The following is a 22987-nucleotide window of genomic DNA, read 5'->3' on the forward strand; positions in this document are numbered from 1 at the left end:
GTAAGTACATAATTGGGTGTGTAAATGCACGTTTTGCAATTAGACTGTTTGTATAATATTTCCGAGTCTGCAGATTACATCTGTGCTTCCTCGTTATGGTCTCCAATGATCTTTATTGCCTCTTTTGATAGAAATTTGAATACATACTGAGCCATGAACTGCAATAAACCAGTAGAGTTTTCTTGAAAAGAAGTTTTGTATTGTAAATAGATTTGTTCAATAAAATATTTCCTGTTGAAATCAGGTGTGTATTAATCTGACTTCAATTGGTGTTCCTTATGTGGATGATTTAAGTAGGGCTGCAACAACTAATCGATAATGAAAATCGTTGCCAACGAATTTCATTATTAGTTGAATCGATTTTATCGATTAAAAGATGAGGTATTTTTCATAGCAAATACTCCTCGTTTTTATAATCCGGTTCATTCTATGTCACTTACAGCAGTTACTACTTACAGTCCCTCCCTGCAGTCCCTCTGACGATTGGCCACGCCCCTTTAAGCTTCCCAGGCCCACCTGAAGATTGGCCCCCTTCCTTATAGCGTCCACACCGCTTAGCAACTCATCTAACAGGAAGTATAAAATTAATATTTGGGCTGCTGAAAGTTAGGGCAGGTGGGGGTTAATTTAGGGGCAGTTATGGTTAATGGGGTGTTTAGGGTTAATTTAGGGGCAGTTATGGTTAATGGAGTCTTCAGGGTTAATGTAAGGGCAGTTATGGTTAATGGGGTCTTTAGGGTTAATTTAATGCTGAGGACTGAAAGTTTAATAAGGTTAATTTAAGGTGCAACTAGAGGTAAGGGGGCAAACTAAGGGCAATCTAAATCCTGGGGACAGTGAAGATTAATCCTGTATTTATTTATAAAAGTATTGTCAGTGTGCTCTGAACGATTCTGTCAACGAGTCTGAATCTGAGGGCACTATGGCATATCTGTGTAGGGTGGAGTGGCATATCTTTGCGGGATGCGCATAGACAGCCTTCGCTGCTAATGGCACTTCCGCCGGGGCTTCAATGACAGAGCACCGGCGTGCCGTGACCTTCCGGTGCTCAGTCATAAAAGCCCTGGCGGAAGTACCAGCTAGCAGCAGCGGAGGTAGTCTACGAGCATAGTGCAGACCTCCACCGGCTGCCCCCACTAGACACCAGGGAATCTGAAGCACGGGGGACAAGTCTGGGGGGGGAGGTTAAGAGTGGCATATGGGGGGCTTTAATTGATTTCTGAAGGCAGAGTGGCATATAGTGGGTTAGTGGCAAATAGGGGATTAAAAGGCATATCTTGTCAGCTTTCCAAAAAATATATACTTTTGTTTAACAGTTTTGCTTTTTCTAGCTGTATTGGGGCCAAACTCAAAGGATATTACATTGATAAAAAACTGGTTTGAAAAACAATTAGCTCTGTAACTACCAAATAAATGGAAATAGCAGGCAGGTGACGTCTTCCCAAAGTTAGGACAGATCTCCTCCTCATAGGGTCTGGGGTGTTAGATATTATTGATAAGGCCAGTGAAGCGCAGACCGATTACGTGAGTTTTAACAAAGCATTCCCTGTAGGCCTCGATGGGCACTGACGTAATTAACCCTTTCGGACTGATATACAGGTAACAGCACAAAAGCCTCAGAGAACGCGCCGGTCTGTCAGCGCTTTAGGGTATGGAAGGGGCACGGATGTTATATAAAGCGGGGCTGGGGTCCGAACACCGGCTTCCAGGCGCTTCCCTGGACAGGGTTATTCTCAAATAATTTATAAACACAATATGTGCAAAGCGGCCCCATTCGGTGCGGATAACGGGTGCTGGCGCTACTCCCCGCCAAACGGCTCACGGTTATCACGATAAATCTACACCGTTCTTCACAAACACTAGAATCCGGATACCGCTACGTCACAGGAAGTGAACTCCTGCTGGTGGAACGCAAAAGCGGAGTGGCCTACTTCCGGGTGTCTGCTGTAACTTCGGCTGTCAAGTGGCGCGGGAGGTTCTTGAGTTGGCAGGACCCGGGCATGGCGGGATTGAGCGCCCGGGAGAAAGCGGGCTGCCGGCAGCTGTTCGAGCAGCTCGATACTAATGACGTGCTGTCCTTAGCGGAGACGGTGACCAACCGTATGATCCGGGTGTTCGGCAGAGAAGGTCAGAGTCCCGGGGAGAAGGGGGGGGGGGTCTGCTGAGGGTGCCGAGAGATGTCTAAAAATCATACACCCAGCGTAACGGACACAACCCACATTGGCTTCCCCCTTTTTAAAATAAAGGGTTAAAAGTGTCCAGCTCGTTACCTCTAGCAGGAGATGGATTGAAATTCCGCAAACTCTCTGACATAAAATAACTCTAGACTGTTTGTCACTTTAGGAATACTTCCTCGCTTTCTTAAACGTTGCTCATTATCATCAAACACAGTAACGTAGAATAAGCCTTTACCTCTTCTGATGGAAGGCTGTTCCATTTACCTAGCACCCTCAGAGCACAGCCACAAATCTGTTTTTACTGGAGGAGTTAGGAGCGCTGAAAAAATAATCACAATTTGTAAATAATGCTCTGTAGCCTTAACTGCTAAAGTGTGATATCCTCAGCCCCTTATTAATGAACAGCAGTTTTATTAACGTAATATAATTGGCCTGCCTCGGCAGGTATAAGGAGCTTGTTTACTGAAAACCTAAGCGATGATGCGATGGGACGTTGCTCGTAACCCCGGGTAAACATCTCTCTACAGCGTATTTTATTTGAATGTATGGGTAAGGCAGGGGCGAACAAATATGTAATAGATCTAAATCTACGCAGCGAAGAGGATGGAGTGGGACCCTAGAATGAGAAGTAAAAAGAACCATCACGCCATAAAGGGAAAAAAAATCTACTTTATTATAAAAATAAATATGTAGTATACATTTATACATACACACCCGCACACACATACACACACTGTATGCCCAATTTTAAGAGCTTATGAGAGATCTAATGCAAACGTTTTGCAAAGAGCCCACAGGTCTCTTCCTGCGTTCCTGTGTATTATATACATTAACGTAAGGGAAATATTTTAATGTAACAACGTGCAAAGGAGTCCGCGATTACGATCTGGACTGGCCTGCTGTATGTTAGTGAGCGCTTCAAGCTCGGTAATAACAGGGTGTAAACCGTAGGGCGACCGCGTTGGCGTTTTGCTACTCGGTGATGTGAATGTAGTAACACAGAATTTTGTCGGTTAACCCTCTGGCCCATCTAGTCTGCCTGTTTTTGACTTAAATATTTTCCGTCAGTCCTTGTTCTCGTGTTAGATTCCGGATTGCCAGATCCCTATGAGATGTGTGTTTAAACCCCTGACTCTGTTGGCCTCTACCGCTTCTTGCATCGGTATTCCCGTGGGGCAGGTTTCATTTTAAAGCACCCTTATTTATTTACTTTGTTTTATTTTCTTACAGAAGCCATTGATGCGATATTAACATACAGCCAGAATGCCACAGAACTCCTTAAGCGCAGAAAGGTTCACCGAGAAGCAATTTTTAAGTATCTAGCCGCCCAGCTGATCACCGTGCCTCCATCAAGTGAAAAGAATCTGCTGATCCAGCGGGTTATCGAGCACTGGAAAGACCCGGTTATCCGACAGAAACCTCCTACTGTATCAGAGGTGAGCAGCCGGCATGACACCCTTTTGTAATCAACAATCATTTTATTAAAGGGACCCCCAGTCATCAAATGCCATTTAATGCCCTGCCGAATCCCCCTATGCATTGAAACCTCCTGTGCGCCTCAGATCCAGCTGTTTGTGCCTATGTGGCATACGCACCTCCTGAAAGCTCCAGCCCCCCCCCAAAGTGCATGTATAGAAAGCAGTCCCATTGGTTTCAGAGTGCTTTTCTGCCACTTGATTGGCCTTTTTAACCCCTTAAGGACAATGGGCGTTCCCTAAACCCATTGAAAACAATGCATTTTGAGCCCGTACATGTACGGGCTTTGTCATTAAGGGGTTAAGACGTGACATGAAAACAGAGATAGTGCTGCACTTCAAATGTGGGGGCTGCAACTTCTCATATTTTTATCACAGTATATTTTATTGTTCTCTAGATGTCACTGTAAACTTTGTGTGCATAAAAAAGATTAATTGGTAATGTAAGTTGAAAAGGATTTATAGTATTCTAGCAATTTCTCTGGTTCTTTGTTTATAACAAAGTTTTTTTTTTATTTGTTAATTGCATATGTCCTTTCCTAGGCTTTAGAGGGATCCACTTTAAGTATTTTAGCCCCTTTTACTCGTAGTACTATGGATCAGTGTAGGGAGGGGGGTATCAGACCCCCTAGTTATCTTTGCGACATGTGTTGGGCAATTGTCTCACAGAATGAATGCTTTACGAGTTATATGAAGGGGTGTTTTCTGTTTGCAGGCAACGAAAGAAGCCAAATCAAACATCGGGTCGCTTGACTGTCAACTACTTGGAGAGCAATTTTGCAAATGGTTTTTCCAGCTCCTCAACTCTCAGAACCCAGTACTGGAGCAACAAAAGGGCGACTGGGGACCTCAGCACTTCTGGGAGAACGCAGTCCTAAAGTTTGCGTATAGTACAACCGAGTCGAACATGGAAGAATATAACGGAGCCCACATGGCGAGCTTACGGCTGCTTTCACTCGCCCGAGAGGAGAGACTGCTCTTTCATCCTAACCTTGATGCCAAGGGCTTAAAATGTGTAACTTCTCCTCATGGACTGGTGGTGGTAGCAGTTGCTGGGACAATCCATAGAAACAATGTATGTCTGGGAATCTTTGAGCAGATATTTGGACTTATTCGCTGTCCGGTTGTTGAAAATTGGAAGATACGTTTTGTTAATCTTAAAGTTTTGGGACAGACCAGCTTGGGGGGCTCTCCAGAGTCACTCCCTATGCCTTCCATTCACTACCAGACAGGTGAATTGGAGAGATTTTATAACTAAAACCTGTTTTTACTAAACACACAATTACATTTTTGTTAACGACATCACACAGTATATGCAAGTCTGCTTGGTTTCTAAGCATTCATTTTATTTTTTTTAAATGTATAATTTCCCAGGTTGATTTGACTGTAGGATTGTTGGGAAAACCTTTTTTATGTTTGATTTTCTCTTGTTAGGAATTTCATTGTTTTTATTTGAGATATCTGAAAGGCACTGCCCTTATTCTTCATTTTATTTACATGACTGTTCTATTACCAACAATTTAAGGCAACACACAGTTTGTTTCACTGGTTGTTGATTACAAAAATAAATAATTTGTCTTTAAAAGCAACCTTAAAGAGGGCAATTAAATTATAACATGGTAAATTTATGTGAAATGATATATTCTTTCTAGTTTCAGCAGACACCTATTCTAGTAATTTTACGTAAAACCCCCAAGTTCTACCAACTTTCCAATCAGTGGATATTTTTGTTCAGGGCCTGTGTTGCACAAATGAGAGAAAAGTGTCTGCAAACCGCCCTCGTCCCAGAGACTATTAAATAATATAAACTGTCTAACCCATAACACATTTATTTTAGTCCAGGTTTCCATGAGTACAGTCTGCTTGTGTTGGTTTTGCTGTATGAACGGGTTGTTGGCAGCACTTCCACTTTCATCCTCCACCAAGCTTTGGGTGAAGCTGAAGATTCTCCATGTATCCCAATATTCTTTGCCATTACGTGTTACCAATTTGTTGCTAATGCATGGTGGTTTTGTTATGTCAGTATGTATGTCTGTATAATGCCCATAGCCGAGGCGCTTAATGAAACACCGCCTGCGTTTCAGATCTGAAATCATTTGCTTTGTGAATATTTGTTTTTATTTATAATTGTCCAGACTTTTTTTTGTATGATATGTAGTATGACCTCTTTCAAGGAATGGCCAAAGGCTTTTGTGTTTGTATTTAATAAAATCACCCCCTTTTTCCATGTTCGGTACTTCTGCATAGAGTTTACAGCGTGGGCACTATACGATTATTCCCGTCAGTTGTCCATCGCATTGGGGGGCCTTGGGTTTATTGCCAATCCCAGTTGCCTCTGGGTAGTGCACGGGGTGTAATATGGTTTTAACAATGCAGAGCAAACTGTTGCTCCTGCTTGGCAGAGGTTCCTGAAACATTGAGATCAATAAACTGTCACGTTAAGTCGTCAGACTGTGGTTTTGTGTTTGGCATAGATACTAAGGAAACAGAGTTCCTCCGCAGATACCTAAAATTAAAGATGCGTATGAATACGCCTGTAACTTTCCAGCTTTAAGGTGGGCGGTTCAAGTCCTGTGTGTATGTTTGGCAAAATACACATCTGCCTCATACATACACACATCTTTGTGTTGTGTTATACCTGTAATAAAGTTGTTTGCATTCACTAGTATGGGAGAGCAGAAGTTACAGTTAACCAGTACCCCCCCCCCAATAGAGGTAGTGCCATCAAAGCAAGGCCAGATAATGGAATTATATGTTGAGTCTAAATGTAAGAAACATTCGCAACATTCTTTCTAATGTGTAATGGGTGCCTAAAAAGGTGATACCAGCAGCGTATGAATACTGAACGTGGGAATTGGATTATTATTATTACCATGAGATGATCATGTCCTGATTTTTGGTTCTTTGAGCTATAACCACCACCTGAGGCCCAGTAGTTAGCATTTGATAATGTCCGTAGCACTCAACACACATGCTCTGCAGGAGGCAGCCGGTGGTTTGACTTCCTGCACTTAGGATAACCTTTGTACTGAAAATAATAGCAAGAGTATCGACTCTTATTTAAGCCTTTAAAAACAGTCTATATCATTCCAAATAAAGTAAAGAACATTACAAATACCCCAGGGTACAAGAAAATGTATTAATAATAATATATATTCTGGGTAATGTTTATTATTATCCTGCACAAATGTTCTTTGTTTCCAAATCTGGGAACAAAACAAAACAGCTAAAATATTTAGCGCTGTCACTATAATGACTTCATTCACACACTTGACAAACAGAAACGTTACCAAGCTCCAGATGCCGCAGGCAATGTGATGTGCGTAATTGCTTACGTAATATTTGTAAAAGCAAAAGCTACTCATAGAACGAGAGTCGCTACAAATATTGAAACTAAGCTCTGTTTTCGGCTTTGCTCGTTACTGTTTAGTGTCGTTGGGGCTTTATTACATTTGACTTTGGTATTTGAATTGAAGTTACAAATAAAATGCAGACTGATGGTGTATTTGATTAGTTTACATTTATTGAAATGTACAATGTAGTCACACTGCTGCTATGGCTGGAGAAAATATCCTTCCTAAATATTCTTAAATACAGAAAATAAAAAATAAATATATTAGTGAGTGCCTTGTTACAATAACTCTGATTTCTCCAACACTTTTCAGCAGTGAAGCACCTTTTTCTCTGAATCGCTAAAACAAGCCCATAGCTCTACATGGAATGCATCTGCTTCGTGCGTCACCTCCTTCATAGCTTCCTTTACTGTATATTTTATAACCTCTGATCATATATATATATATATATATATATATATATATATATATATATTATATATCATATCTTCATCCCACCTCTTGTCCTTTTACAGAGATAAAAGACAGTGGCTGTTGGACCCATAGGTGACCCACTGTTGTTGACTAAGTAATGCTCTAAGCTGAGCCTTTTCCCTACCACTCAAAACCTCAACGGAACTTATGTTCTTCCTGACAGCCCCGAAGGAACAAAAACCATCTCCCCATGGACCATCTTCTATCTGGCTGTTGGAATCCATCAATTTATGAGCAACAGTTTAGGAGTATTAAGCAGCAGAGTTTTGAAGGACATGGGTGTTGGGTTGGGTTTGAAATCTCCTGGTACTTTGTTGCTTTGCTTTGTTAGGCTGGTTTCTAAATTTTTAACGTTTTTTTATCATCTGTATTGCTTTTCTTCAAGTAAATGTGATCTACAATATGACCACTACCAGGGGCGGGCTGGGCCGGGGGGCAATTGCCCCCCAGGCCGCCCGAAATCTAATCTAAACGGCCGCTGGGTGCTGATGCCGCCGGCCGGCGCTACTTTAATACTTTTTTAAACCGGATCGGCCATCAGACTGCTAGAAAACAGATCTAAACGGCCGATGCGTGCTGATGCCGCCGGCCGGAGCTACTTTAATACTTTTTTTATTTATTTAATATGCCGGATCGGCTTGCCATATTAAAAATAAATAAAGTATTAAAGTAGCTCCGGCCGGCGGCATCAGCACCCAGCGGCCGTATGCGATGGCCGCCTAGTGATGGGAGCAGCGTGAGGGGTGAAAGCTCCGCCCCCTCGCACTCACCTTTCACCCCTCACGCTGCTCCCGTGGCTATGCGGCCATCAGATTGTTGGAAATCGAATCTAAACGGCCGCTGGGTGCTGATGCTGCCGGCCGGCGCTACTTTAATACTTTATTTATTTTTAATATGGCAAGCCGATCCGGCATATTAAATAAATAAAAAAAGTATTAAAGTAGCTCCGGCCGGCGGCATCAGCACGCAGCGGCCGTTTAGATCTGTTTTCTAGCAGTCTGATGGCCGCATAGTCATGGGAGCAGCGTGAGGGGTGAAAGGTCAGTGCGAGGGGGCGGAACTTTCACCCCTCACGCTGCTCCCATCACTAGGTGGCCATCAGACTGCTGGAAAACGTATCTAAACGGCCGCTGGGTGCTGATGCCGCCGGCCGGAGCTACTTTAATACTTTTTTTTTCATTTACTAGCCGATCCGTCTTGCCATATTCATTTCTTTTTAAGAAGTATTAAAGTAGCCCCGGCCGGCGGCATCAGCACCCAGTGGTCGTTTAGATCAGTTTTCCAGCAATCTGATGGCCGCATAGTGATGGGAGCAGCGTGAGGGGTGAAAGCTCCGCCCCTCGCACTCAGTCTGCTGGAGCACCAGATGTGGTGTCACTGACATCCTGTATACATAGAAAACAGTCTGTTGCTACCAGGGGATAGAGGTCTAGACGAAATCCCCCAAAAGTGGAAGTAGAAGGTTAGTAAACCAATTTATTTTTGTACAAGCTATATAATGTTTTTTTTGTATTCGTTAAAAACAAAAAATAGGTGTGTGTGTGTGTGTGTATGTAAGTGTGTCCCCAGTGTCACTTCTGTCCCCAATCAGCCCCCCATGTCATTGCTGTCCCCATTCAGCTCCCCAGTGTCACCTCTGTTACCAATCAGCCCCTTCCAGTGTCATCTCTGTCCCCAATCAGACCCTCCCAGTTCCACCTCTGTCCCCCTTCAGCCCCCCATGTCATTGCTGTCCCCATTCAGCTCTTCAGTGTCAGCCAATCAGCCCACTTTAAGGTATGATCCTGGTAGGGTACTCATATTAGCCTTTACAATTTTCCTGCTGCTGTGTACAATACTTCCCATAATCCTCAGCCAGTATCATGGGGGCATTTAACTGGCTGAGCATCAGGGGGACATTAGGTTTTGCTTTTTTTACCATTCTTTGTTGCTATTAAATGTACTTATGTTGAACCACATTTGAATCATATTTGTATTTTTATAATGAATATGCGCTGATTCGTGGCACAACGGGCCACTTCACTTGACTTGCCCCCCAGGCCTTAGGCTGCCAGCCCTCCCCTGACCCCTACTGATACTCGCATTGAAAATCACTAACACACCTTAAACCCTATGGTCATTTTGAGTCATTTCTAATCACTTTCTTCTATCACGTATGGTTAGTAGGTTAGTGATAGTGTTAATGTAGTTACCCCAATGTGTACGCATGTGCTTGAGATTTTGATGAGACCACTCTTCCTATTTCGTTTTTACATGACTTACCAGTAATACTGGATGTTTCAGATTTGTAGCATATTGAGCTGATATTCTGTTTTTTTCTGTTTCATACTTGACTGATTACAAAGTACTAGCTTCTTGTACGAAACACATAATCCCCATTTTTCCAATACATAACAAAACAAATAGTAAAAGTAACTAAAACTAAATCATTTTCTTAAAAGTTTCCATTCAAAAATGAATAAATGTATGCAGTACATGTGGTTGCGCACACAACTCGTATAGGTCAAAGTACACAAAATATTGCAGGATAGGCATTCATAACATAGATACATAGAATATAACAATTTGGCCCATTTATTCTGCCCATTTTCCTGCCGTGATTAGCCGTCTTAGATACAGCACAGCCATATGCCTACCCTGCTTGCTTTTTCTGACGCTTTGTTGCTGGGCTCGGGTTCAGAGCATGCCTATAGGCAGGCTGATGTATCCAGTTCAGGGCTGCGCTCAACTTTCGCCTTAGTCTTGACTCTTGGGCGCCATCTATAGGTGAGCACGAGCAGGATATAAACTTGGGGTGACAAGCTCAGTACAGGCAGGAAACTGGAAGCGCACCGGCAAGGCAAGAGGTAGGAGCACAGCTGGAAGTCCTAAAATGTAAAATGCATAACTTTTTTTTCCTGGAAAGGCAGTCATTTTAAATGCTGCAATTCTACCTACGAATTACGAATGGCATACCAGACACCAGTGGAGATGCTGGATGCTCTCTGTAGGCTTTCCTCCTACATCATATATTCTATACTTTTCTTAGAAGATGACATGCATTTGAGAGTTGGAACTCGTAAATGTACATTTCATTTTCAAAATGTATATATTTTGAACCCCAATTGGAATTAACCACCAGCCGCCACTGCATCAGCATTTACTTGCATAAACTATTTGCACAGGTCCAAAGTAGTAATTCCCTTCCATGTCTGCCATGTTGCTATACCAATTTTTCAATAAACTCTATAGCCGCTCTTATTCATAAAGAAAGCAGTTGTCAGTGTGTTTATTTGGGTAGGGTATTGTGGTTCTTCCACAATATACTATTGATCCTCATGGAAACCTTTTAATTTTTATTATTTTTAATATTTTTTTTAGTTTTATTATTTTAATTATGCTTCTGGAAAGAAAAAACACGATACCAATGGCAAAGAGACTACAATATATCTTCGTGTCAAAAAAAAAAATTCTCTATTGAAAAAAAAATGCTAAAAGAAAAAATTTCACATATGCAAAGTTATCACTATTATCCTAAAACACACAAAGGAGCATCTCCTTCTAAATCCGCTAACAACAATCTTAACGCAATATATTTGCAGCTGATGTCATGTTCCTTCCAACAGCATCCTCCTGGATCCCTTTTATAAAGCTGCCCCTCATAGATGAATCAGACATCTGTTATATGTTGATTATATGCTACAGTTTATTTTCTGTACTTGTTTGTTGTACCATGAAATTCCTGTTGGGTCTGGCATCATGTGCAAATTAACAAATCACCAGTAGAGGGCAGTATAACCATTCTAAAAAATAATCTAAAACCCTACTCAAGGAAAACTAGGATTTTATTTGCACAAATTTTAATTTCTCACCTATTTTCATATATTTTGAAATCATATTTGTTGTATCTGCAATATATGATCACTGCTTTCCAGAAATTTATATTTTCACTTAGGAAACATTTTATAGTGTTTCTGTCATAATATTACTTCTACAATTACAGTCAATACGTTGCCATCACTTATGACAGTCCATCAATGGAACCCCACTTTCGCCTAAATAAAAATGATATTTTAAAACAAAACTAGTCATTTCTTTAAATAGTTGAAATGGCATAAAATAAATCTACTATAATAAACGCTATTAAAAAATTTCCATGCAACATTTTTTTTATTGAATATCACTTTTCAATAATATAATAGTAGCATAGATGAATACACCATAGCCTCCGCATTCTTTCCTGTTGTAGCATATAGTTGCTTAAAATATTTAAATTTTGCTGCTCTGGTTAGCTTTTCGTAAAAAGTGAAGTTTATACGTCGAAACTGCAACTCTCCTGCAGACTCCTATTTTAGGGATTAAAGTGATGTCTAATAAAAAGTGTAGGAAATGGCAAGTTAGTCTGATTGAAATAGTAATTATGGTGTCACCAGCTGATTTATGGAATCACCAGCTGTCTATTTTAATAAATGAAACATGTTCAATAAAAAATGCAGAATATTGTCAATACACGGATCGTAGAGTAAAATCCGAAAACAAGCAAAGTTTGCTAGGAAAATCCTAACACTTACAGTTTCCAGAACTCTTCCAGCTTTGATTGCAGAGATTTTTGTATAATCAAGTAAATGCTACTTTAGTGGAGTTGGATTAATTTAGCTAAGTAGCAAAGATGTTGCTGTATGCAAAGATCAACTGTATGCAATATAATTTGGAGAACTACATTTAGGAAGAAGTTTGGATCGCAATGGTTCTCATAACATAAACAGATTGCTTTATGAAGTATTTTGCTCATTATCTACAGGGTTATTGACTGTCAGTATATGCACTGTTATCCCATTTCTTAACTCAGATCTGTCACTTTCCAAACTGTATATTTTAAGGTTCAATCAGTGGCGGGGTCAGGATCTGTGCAAGCAGGTGAGGTAGGAGCCCAGTTGCAGGGGATACCAGGGGCTCTGTCTGTACCCCACAATTCATCATAACTGGTAGGTAGGTACAGACAGGCAAATAAAGACACAAGCGTCTGGATATAGCATATATATATGCAGATAACAGTCTATATTGGAGTGTGCTGGCAGGACAGGAGAAACAGGACTGGTCAATAAGGCAGAGGCATCATGGCAGGATATGGACTTCAGATAGGGGACCACGGAGCGGTCAAAAACATTGTACACACAAAGGTAAAGAAGGCTGGGTGGATTTTAATCAGGATAGTTTGGAACAGGTAACATGACTGGGATGATTCCATTTCAGTGTATTAATCCTGTCTATCCAATATATTTGGAAGGTGCTCTATGTGTTTAAATATTTTTGTAGTGTGATCAGAATAGTTGTTTTGGTATAATGGTAAATGATCACTAGTTAGCCTTATTCCTAAGTATTTCAGTTTGTCATTGCACCACTTAAAAGGAAAAAGGTCAAATGATGTCCATGGTCCAGAGGGTAAATTAATATTGAGGATTTCAGGTTTAGTATTATTGATTTTTTAGATTTTCAAGAGTACCATACTCTCAAAATTTCTAAAGTAGGTCCAGGAGAGAAATTCTGGGCCAGGTAAGTATAAAAAGCAGGTCATCTGCAAAGCCTAGACCTTGTGTATTACTCACTATCAATCACTGAATATTGTGATTGTGTCGTACAGCTTCTAGGAAGTGTTCCAGAGATAGGACGAAGAGCAATGGGGAAGGCGGGCAGACCTTCCTCGTACCGTGATAGTAAAGCCTTGGACAAGCCTTGGAAAGGGACAAGTCCTCCATGAGGACTCGGAGTATGGGGACAAAACATAGGCTACTATATTGGGTCCAAAGCCCATATGTCTAAGAACCTCATCAAAAAGGACCAGTCCAGGTGATTGACAGCCTTTTTGGTGTCTGTTGATAGGACCATAGAGTGGTTCCCGGTTTTTCAGGGTGTGGCAAATAAGGTATATCGCACAAATTGTGAAGTTCCTAGACTTCTGTCCAGGCGCAAAACTTGCCTGTTTGGGGTGTATTAGGAGAGGCAAGAATGGTCTGATATGTGTGGCCAGAATCTTTGAAACAGTTTGCGTGTTTTAGAGTTTCAATGATTTATTCTCTGCATTAAGTTATTCCTCCACTTCTGTAAATGACTACTTCCTGTTGGTGGAAACTGTTTATCCTTTCACGAAAACCCTTACTTCTAAACAAATTATCCCCAAAGCAATGACACTGAATAAAAAATCTCAAACTATAGCTGGTTTTAGTAAATAAACAAGGGTGGCTTAAGTTGTTGGTGCTACTTTTTAAAAAAAAGTGCTTTTGTATTTCTTTAAATTACTTAAGTAATCTATCATGTATCTGCAGACCAGAACAATGTATTTTTTTTTTTTTACAAACTAAAGATAACATTTTGAGTAAAACAAATGTATCATTTTCATATGGCTGTATATACATTGATAACTTAGATTCTGTATGATTTTGATAGGGACATCTGTTTTCGCTCTTGCTGCACTTTCACTTTCTTCCACTAGGGGTCAGATGGTCCATTTCTACTTGGGGAGGCTCAGTTTTATGCCTCACCTTCTGCTGGAAGAAGAATGCCTTTCAAAATTATCAATTCTGATAAATGGGAACAATGGAGCAAAACAGCCCATTATTAAACAGTTTGCTATTAATTTCAGAAAAATAATTTTTAATTCATAGTAAAATACACATTTTGACTATATCAAGTTACTAAAATGTGTGAATGTTTTGGTGGATGCATGAAAGTATTCATTGGTTGTCACCTTTTTTCCATTAATCCTGAATAAACATTCTGTACAAACAACACCTGTATTTTGAATACAATTCTTACCAGCACTTTTGAGATTCTGTGAGAATATCTTGTGAAACAGAAAAGGGACCCTTATTTCTCTTTCTCAGCATTTCTTATGGCATATATTTGAAACCCGTATGCTTGATTTGTGAACAAGATAAATCCAGTTTACTTAAAATTAGTTAAATCAACACATTTTTAATTACCAAAATATATTTATGGGTTGTCAAGAAGACACATTGCTTTTCTTATGGTAGAATCCAATTCCTTGACGCAAACACACAAACAAATAATATTTCTCATAACTAAATGCTAGTTTTTAACCCCTCAAGGAAAGAGAACATAATGTTCCCAGCAAAACAAAGGTTAAGCCGGAGGATGCAATCTAACATCCTCCGCTACTGTCACAGGTCACGGCTTATTGCAGCCATAATCTGAATCATGACCGCTGCTGCTGGCTGCCCAGTGACCCAGGCAGGCTAACAGCAACCAGTTGAAGGCACTTCTACGCATGTGATGGTTCAAGGAGTCAATCACATGCATGTTGAGAAAGACAAAGTCTGTAAAAATTGCCCTTTGCAGTAATCCTTGCCTCACTCAGATCGTGAACAGTGGTGAAAAATCTATTTTTTTTAATGAATTTGTGTTTTTAGCTGCTTGATCACTCTATTAACCCCTTAGTGACAAAGCCTGTACATGTACGGGCCCAAAATGCATTGTTTTCAATGGGTTTTGGGACCGCCCATTGTCCTTAAGGGGTTAAAGAGTGATTAGCCGTCTTTGTACATCTGCCCATTTTTTTTTACCCTAAGGGGTTAATTTTTATTTATTTCTTTACAGGCAAGGTAGAAGTGTTAGAAATAAATTTCTATTGATCTAAGGTAAAAATAAATAAATTAACCCCCCCCAAAAAAAAAATTAAAAGTGGATGTACATGATCCAATCTTAACCCCGCTACATCCAAAAAACATGACATACAATGGCACAAGGTGTTTCAAATCAGGACAAATATATCCAAATATATCTATTTTTTTTCTGCGTTGGCTATGTATATATTTTTTTGGGGGGGGTTAAACAGTGAACATTTTAGGTTTTTCTAAACTATTTTGCATTTTTTATATATTTTTTTGTACTAAATAACAGTTTATATTATTTGTTTTATGTAGTGCCATCATATTCCATAGCCCTGTACAGTGGGTAGACAGGACATAACAAGTAGTATATAGCATAACAATTTGACTTAAACAACAGGTGAGGGGTGCCCTGCTCAAAGAGCTTACAATTTATATATGAATGTTTCTTAAAAAAAAAGGTAAAAAAAAAAAAAAAACACCCGCCATGAATATATTATTTGAGGGAAAGGGAAAAATTATGCTTGAAAACATTATAGGAAAAGTGCTTAGAACTCTTTAGTGCTTAAGTGTAAAAAATACCCTTAGTCCGTAAGTGGATGATTTACATACAGAATGTTTTTTATAAACACTTAAAAATTAAGTGTCAAACTATAACTGTGAAGAACATATGTTAGTATATTATAGAAACGGGGATATTTGTGGGCAGTTTTCTTATCATATCTACTCGTAGTTCCACTCCCAGCTGAACCACTATTTTTACATGTCACATCACATGAGATTCCATCTCAGAATAATATTTACCCATCAGAAAGCATAAGCCTGGCCTAAACTCATACGCACATTGAGCAGATTTGAACTTTTACACTAATTTTCTCACAAGTATAACTCTTGCTTACATTTCACACAGTGCTTTATGTCCTCACACTTATAATGTCATCCGATCCATGAAATATCCCTCTGCATCATTTCAATAGAAAAAAATTTAATTTTCCAGCACCGATGAATTTCTCTCCTTTCCACTTCACAGTCCCTGTCTTACATCTTGCCTAATTTACTCCGCTCATCATTGTTATTTCCATCATTAGATTATTGAATACCCAGCTAGAAAGGATGACACCAACATACCTGTTCAGAGTATAGAGTATTTTATTATACTTTATCACATTACATATAATATCTATGACGTGAGGCTACAAGATCCCTGGTGGCAGTCAGAGTTGTTTTTCAAGTAGCCTGACATATAATCCAGATATTTCCCGAAGCCCCTTGATAGATCACCAAGGTGTCTGGGTTGCAGCAGTAGTCCATTTGTTTCCTCTGGTTCCATCTTTATAACCAGTGGTTGCAAGAACCTAAATGCTCCATCTCTGGGGTGGAAAATCCATCGTTCCTCCATTTCATCCTGGAATAGAAGATTACCAGTCATCACTGTCTTGGCTTATATATCAAAATCTTTTGAAAATTTCCCTTTTTCCCCAAATATGTTTCCCTGGCTGAAATGCATCATGTTCCCCTCCAATGTCTCACTAAAAGAGAACCTTAAGCCTTACGTCTGCTCTATAATTGGCATTGCAAACCTCAATGGGTAGACCACCCAAACCCATGTTTTAATTTTGTTTCTGTTAATTCCGTTGACTATAATATCATTCACAAAACTGTATTTGAACAAATAAATGTGCTACAAACTGACCCACCACCGAGAGGCAGTATTGTTACTGTCAATACTACAGTTTTCCAGTGAAAGAGTTACCAAACCTAAAATGTGCGTTGGGTAGAGGAAATTAATTCTGTTAGCTGATTGGTTGGTTGCACTTATGTAGATTTTGTGAATGAGGCTAGACTCCTGATTATTTGATTTTCATATCAGTTGAAGTGGGAGATGATTATCACTTACGTAACACATTCTTTATAAAGATACATATACACTTAAAATACCTTTGCTTAAAGGGGAAGGAATTATAATAAGGTAGTAGTCTGCTATAAAACACAGCCAGGCACCCCAATAATAAATAGTAGAGAAGATGAGGCTCTTTCTGCTTCCCACATCTTACCACATTACATTTTAATTATTGAGGGATATTGGATTCCGTAGAGATGTAGTAATAGGGACAGTGGAAATTAACAGTAACAGTAAAATTGACAGTAACATTGACAGACGTTCAGAACGTTTGGGAACAGAAGGAGAAGAAGCCCCTGCTGTTGTGAGCTTAAGGTTTAATAAGGGGTTGAGGGGCATTGAGAGTGAATGTAAGAGACTGCTTTGGTGAAACTGATTTGATCGCAGTCAGGGTCAATGGCGTTGAGATCTCAGGTGAGGAGAACAGATGGTTTCTTTCAGCATGCAGGTTGTGGGTAATAGGAAGGTAGATTGTATATGTTTAATGTTAGATTAGGTATGGGAGAGCCCAGGGGCGTAACTGGAAACTACAGGGCCCTGGGGGCCCCCAACTTCACCAAGCAACATGTCCCACAGTGCCCGACCTTTGCCCTAAATAGCTTGTGAGGGCCATCTTTGTCCCTAACAGCTTGTAAGTGCCTTTGCTCCCAAGCAGCTTATAAGTGCCATCCTAACCGCTAAATGATCTGTACCATCATTGCCCCAAACAACTTGTCTGTGCCTTCTTTGCCCTGGCCCAGGTCAGAAGGACCCTTTCTAAACTATTTGGAACCAGTATGAGGAGACAGGAACAAGTGTTCGCAGGGGTTGCCCTGGACCCCCTAGGGAGACAGCCCTGTCGCAGTTGCGACCGCTGTGACCACTGGGAGAGCCTGACAAGATCAGTTAGAGAAAGACTGATAAAAATACAGCACAGGTAAAATCCTGGGGAGGCAAGCGGGAAGAAGTGATAACAGCAGAAGAGAGAAGCAATCCATGGATAGAGCATATAGAGTGGTGCAAAGAGTATTAGTAGATCCCGACAAGATCAATTTGTCTGACAGTCTGAAAACAACGGGCATAAAATCTATAATAAGCTAGGTCCTTTCCAGCTCCTTTGGACACACGAGGTGTGTTTGGTGGATACATGTTCTCTTCTTCTAGATTGCTGCAACCTAATGGATAATTCTGTATTAATAGCAAACTGAAGTCTTGCTGGCTGCAATGAAGCTGAAATACGCAGCATCTCTCATAGCATTGCCTCCTAGGGTTAGACTCTGTGTTGGCTTTAGATTCACAGCTGAAAAATGTCCCGATTTTCGTTTTGATTGAGGTTAGGATGGTATGCACTAATTCATTTTCCTCACATACTTTGCTGGTGAGATAATTGCTGTGTCACTCCCAATTAAATGTGATATAACAAAGGGTATACTTCGTTTAATTCCCAGGCTTGTATGAGTTTTAATACTTTCTGTCCAATAAAGTAAAATGTTTCTGATTAAAATGACACTGTCATGAATCTTTTATAATGCAGGTTACTTGCTGTGTTTGTATAAAGGTATCATTTTTTCCCACTGTTTTCTTATCATATTTCATATTAGTGAGAAAGGAATGAATATCTTAATGAGAAAATGCAGAACCCTGGAGTTAAGATATCGACCAAGTCCAAGTATATCACACTATTGGCCTTAAATATCCAGGCGAATTGGGGAAATGTTTCTGTTTACTGAACGTTTATCATTCACATACCAGAACCGCTTGTGAATAAACCAGATTTGGTTAACCGTGCCCACTGTCCAGATGCACCGGCATGGTTTCCAAGCATTCAGTAACGGCACAGAAAGATGATGAAGATGTAGTTTGCCGCCCAGCTCCATGGTGTCCAAAAGAGGTAGTAAAGGATTCTGCTCCACTCACAAGACAACCACAGACTCACAGCCAGGCAAGGAGGCATAGGGGGTTACATAAAGTTATTTATCATCCTAGGGATGACTTCTCACCCAATCATATATTTTTACTCTCACCTCAATACTTGGCTCAAGTACTTGCTATTTTTTAAAAATGTAACTATATCGTTTGACACATTAGCTGCAGAGGCAAAATAAGTATATTCATCTAACACGCAGGAAACAAGAAATCGAAACAAACATCAGCAAACACAAAAATACTCTCACTGATGGCGCTGTAATGAGCTTCAGCTGTGGCAACAATGTGCTCTACTGTCAATTAGAAGTTTTCCTTTGATCTTATTAGATACGCATTGGTTAGGAGGAAGAAACAGTGCACGCTGGGCCGTGATTATGTGATACACATCTAAAATGCATATGTTTATTGGTATTTGTGCCCTGGAAGTTGAACTGCATGCTTGTAAGTTGGATTTTCACATGCAGTCATTTCAAAAGTCTAGGTTTCAGATGGGTTATTGAATCAAGCCCCCTGTGTCTAATAGCATCAGGAAATGTCCTTTATACTTAAATATGATTTATTTAATTTTAGTGAGAAGTCCTTCCTCAATAGCGCTGAGCCTAGCGTGTAAATAATTTGGGTACCATTATGTCTTGTTGCATTTAGCACTTATGTCTTCTGTATATAGTGCAGGATGTGATATTTATGCTTCCATTAGAGGTAGTAACAAGACTTATACCCTTAGGTTGAGCATAGAATAAAATACCACTGTTATAATCCCAGCATTTAAAAAAAATTATGAATTTAAACGGGAATATTTTTATACAATCACCATTACTTGCAATGCCTTTGTTTGAACTTTGACTATCGAACCTACTTTCTACTGCTCGTGAAAAGTTATGAGATTTGCGGTTCCAAGGAAAATACATTTCCCTATCTTTATTATGTATTAAATTTTGTTTACATTCCTAAATCCAGTTTCTGTGGCTATACTTAGCGGAGTTTTGACAGCCTGGCCAGCAGAATAATACGTACCGATATGTTATGACTCCCTTAGCCAAAATGATTCTTTCAATAATGATTTATACGGAGAAATACATACTGGATTTAGGTTTATTTAGACTGGTTGAGCATTTGAAGTGCATTTCAGATACAAAAAAAAATTCTCTAATATAGATTTGTATTTTTATGTACTTCTTATAAGTCTATTGTATTCTTGACTTGATAAATAGGAAGAAACTTTACCCGTGGACATGATAATTAGCTGTAAATAAATCTCCATTCCATACCTATTTAGTAGTGTATCAAATAACCCCCATGTGCTAAGTGATGGTGCTTACAGATGGATAATACCTAGTATTTATGAAAAAAAAAAAAAAAGAAAAACAGTGTATTCCCATATCTGACGGCAAGAACACCCAGGTAGAAGAAATTTCATATGATCCTGGTGGGAGAGAGTATAATCAATTGGTAATAACACAGTACAGCTAATTTCGCTAACAAGTGTTATTCTAAGAGGCATTTTCAACTACTTCTTCTTTGAGTCTTTTAAAGATAATTTTAGGGTTCATTTGCACCCGAAGATCCGATTATTTGACTGAAATCACATGCCATTTGATTGCAGTACTGCATAATTAGATAATATTACAATGCGTTATTTTCTTAGTGATGTCATATGTCAGTTACAAAGTGTTTGGTGTTCTTCCAGTGCATTGTATGTCCTGTTTGTTGTATTATCGAGGACCACCTGGTGTTGGGAAGTCTAACGCTTGATCACAGGGTGGTGCGTAACCCCCGTAATGCTCCACAGGGTGTATGTGAACAGGTCAGACATGGAATGGCCAACTCAAGGGCTTAGTCTAGAAGAGAAGTGTCAAATGGAAATGAAAAATAAGTTATACAATTTGTTCCAACGGCCAAAGCATGCAGCTGGGAATTAAAAAAAAAGGGTAAGCCAAAGGTCAGCTAATTGGGAGTCATCATTAAGGAACACGGATCAAGTATCAGAACATTTGGTCCCCAGGGTATCTGAGAACTGTTTAGGCTCTATTTGTTAAAATATGAGGCTACCAGAGGCTGCTACTTATTTGCATGAGCAGCTGTCTCACAGGTGCTTTACCACACGTTACCACACGCCTATAGCATATGAAATGCTTTTCCATTTCCGCAAATGAGGAGAGGAAAAGAGTTATGTTTAACTCACAGAACATGACACCAAGAACTCATGTTTGTGCAAAACCAGGACTGCGCTACCTGCCACCGGTACACTTGTCACCATAGTCATAGCGGGAGGTTAGGAACTTGAGTCAGTAGGTTGCTTTCATTGGAGGAATGAAAGTGGAGAAATGGCTGAAAGTAGATCTTTGCATTTTTGGGGCAATATGTAACTAGCGTATAAGACATTTGATGCCATTTGCAGCAAGTAATTAAAATATATATAATTAGCTTCTCAAGTAGCACGGGATCATAGGTAGGTGAACACTCACATAGGAACATAGGAATAAATGATAAAGTTACTACTAGACAACCTTTACAACCCCAGGACAATAAGAGAATTGTATAAAGACATGCATGATAAATTCCTCGTTAATATATTGGAGTGTCGTTATAGAACTCACAGGGGTTGCCAATGCAATGATCTAATTAGCAAGAACATCCCAGTTGGTGATACCACCACTTTACAAACTTTATACCATAATCACTTTTTTAAAATGTAACTCTGTATCTGTTTTATTATTATAATTATTATTATTCTTATGATTTCATGGTGCCTTGCAAGTTGTTATTATGTATAACAGCATAAAATATTGTCTATATGGAAATTACTGCCATCATTCGATTAACTTACAAAAACTTAAAATGCCATCGATTGCCTCCACAATGCATTTCTTCCATTATTTGCCTCTAATTAAACTCCGATAGCAAAAAAACAAAACAACAAAACCAGCAGATTTTAGGGCATTTGCAACTTCTGTGACATAATTTGTGAGCTCCGGGACTTGGGAAACAAAGGTCTGCAGTAAAATGCTTGAGTTTCTTCTGGAGTTGTTACAGTATATTGATTCCAGTCATCTGGGTTAATTTCCTTAAGGAAAACGTGTGATTTTTCCCTTAACTAATAAACACTAACAACAGCACCATATGTCAGTTCCTCAAGGAGAAATGTGTTAAAGAGTTGCTGGATTATTTTTTTTAACGTTAGATTTAGATACAAGTTTATATTAAGCCCTTTAGCGTGTGCTTTTATTTGAACATGATCTTAAAACAGCATATAATGTTTTACTCAGTAATGGACATTTATCATTTGATAAATATATACATTTAGAATAGTTTCATTTGTATGTGTTTTAAATGCACAATATATTTTGTCATTAGAGGTAACAGACACTCAAGAAGCAGCGAAATTTCATGAATGACCTAAAATCTCAATAATAGAGATTATAATTTAGCTATTAAAGTAATTGTTCTAGGTGTGTTAACACTTTTTATATACATGGCTAAAATGTTATATGTCTAGTCAACATGCATTCTAATGCCTTGACATCATTTAAAATGAAGAAACAGCCATGCTGATAACATGCAGGTCAAAAAGAATACTGGTATGTAATATAAACAACTATAATTAACAATAATGATTAAATATATTCAAGTGGTTAAAAGGAGGAGGTACACATATGTATGAAAACCATAATTTGAATTTAAATCGGATGATCTAAAACATTTAACAAGTATACAAAATTAGAAAACATCAGGAAGGGGCATGTCATTTTTCACATCATGGTACATCCTCTAATACAGTGGTTCTCAACCTTCCTGCGACCCTTTAATACAGTTCCCCATGTTGTGGTGACCCCCAACCATAAAGTTATGTAATTATATATTGTGAGATATGTGTTTTTCGGATGGTCTTAGACGACCCCTGTAAAAGGGTCGTTCGACCCCCAAAGGGGTCGCGACCCACAGGTTGAGAACCGCTGCTCTAATAGATAAACATGAAATGCTAGTAGCTCTGTTCATACAGGGTATTCTGATGTTCAATGGCGCATTCCCTAGAGAAAACACGTTTATTCACTAAAGCAGGAGTTGGAATGGAGGTTTTCAATATAAAGGATATAAAGGA

The 22987-nt window shown here is 39.4% G+C and overlaps 1 protein-coding gene across 2 annotated transcripts in view; it reads left to right on the forward strand.

Moving 5' to 3' along the window:
* The first annotated feature begins 1928 nt into the window (after window positions 1–1928).
* The window catches only part of C2H3orf38 (chromosome 2 C3orf38 homolog), a 136201-nt gene continuing 115142 nt past the window's right edge, over window positions 1929–22987 (forward strand). Inside the window, exons 1-3 of one of the 2 annotated variants that reach the window (XM_053456906.1) lie at window positions 1929–2127; window positions 3408–3613; window positions 4368–4944. In XM_053456906.1, coding sequence (XP_053312881.1) covers window positions 2001–2127; window positions 3408–3613; window positions 4368–4910 — 876 coding nt within the window. In that variant the 5' untranslated portion in view covers window positions 1929–2000 and the 3' untranslated portion in view covers window positions 4911–4944. Of the gene's footprint in view, window positions 2128–3407; window positions 3614–4367; window positions 5242–22987 lie in introns of those variants that run through there. The other variant, XM_053456905.1, reaches the window with a different exon arrangement.

This window comes from Spea bombifrons, chromosome 2 (assembly GCF_027358695.1).
Source record: "Spea bombifrons isolate aSpeBom1 chromosome 2, aSpeBom1.2.pri, whole genome shotgun sequence".
Classification (NCBI taxonomy): Eukaryota; Metazoa; Chordata; class Amphibia; order Anura; family Pelobatidae; genus Spea; species Spea bombifrons.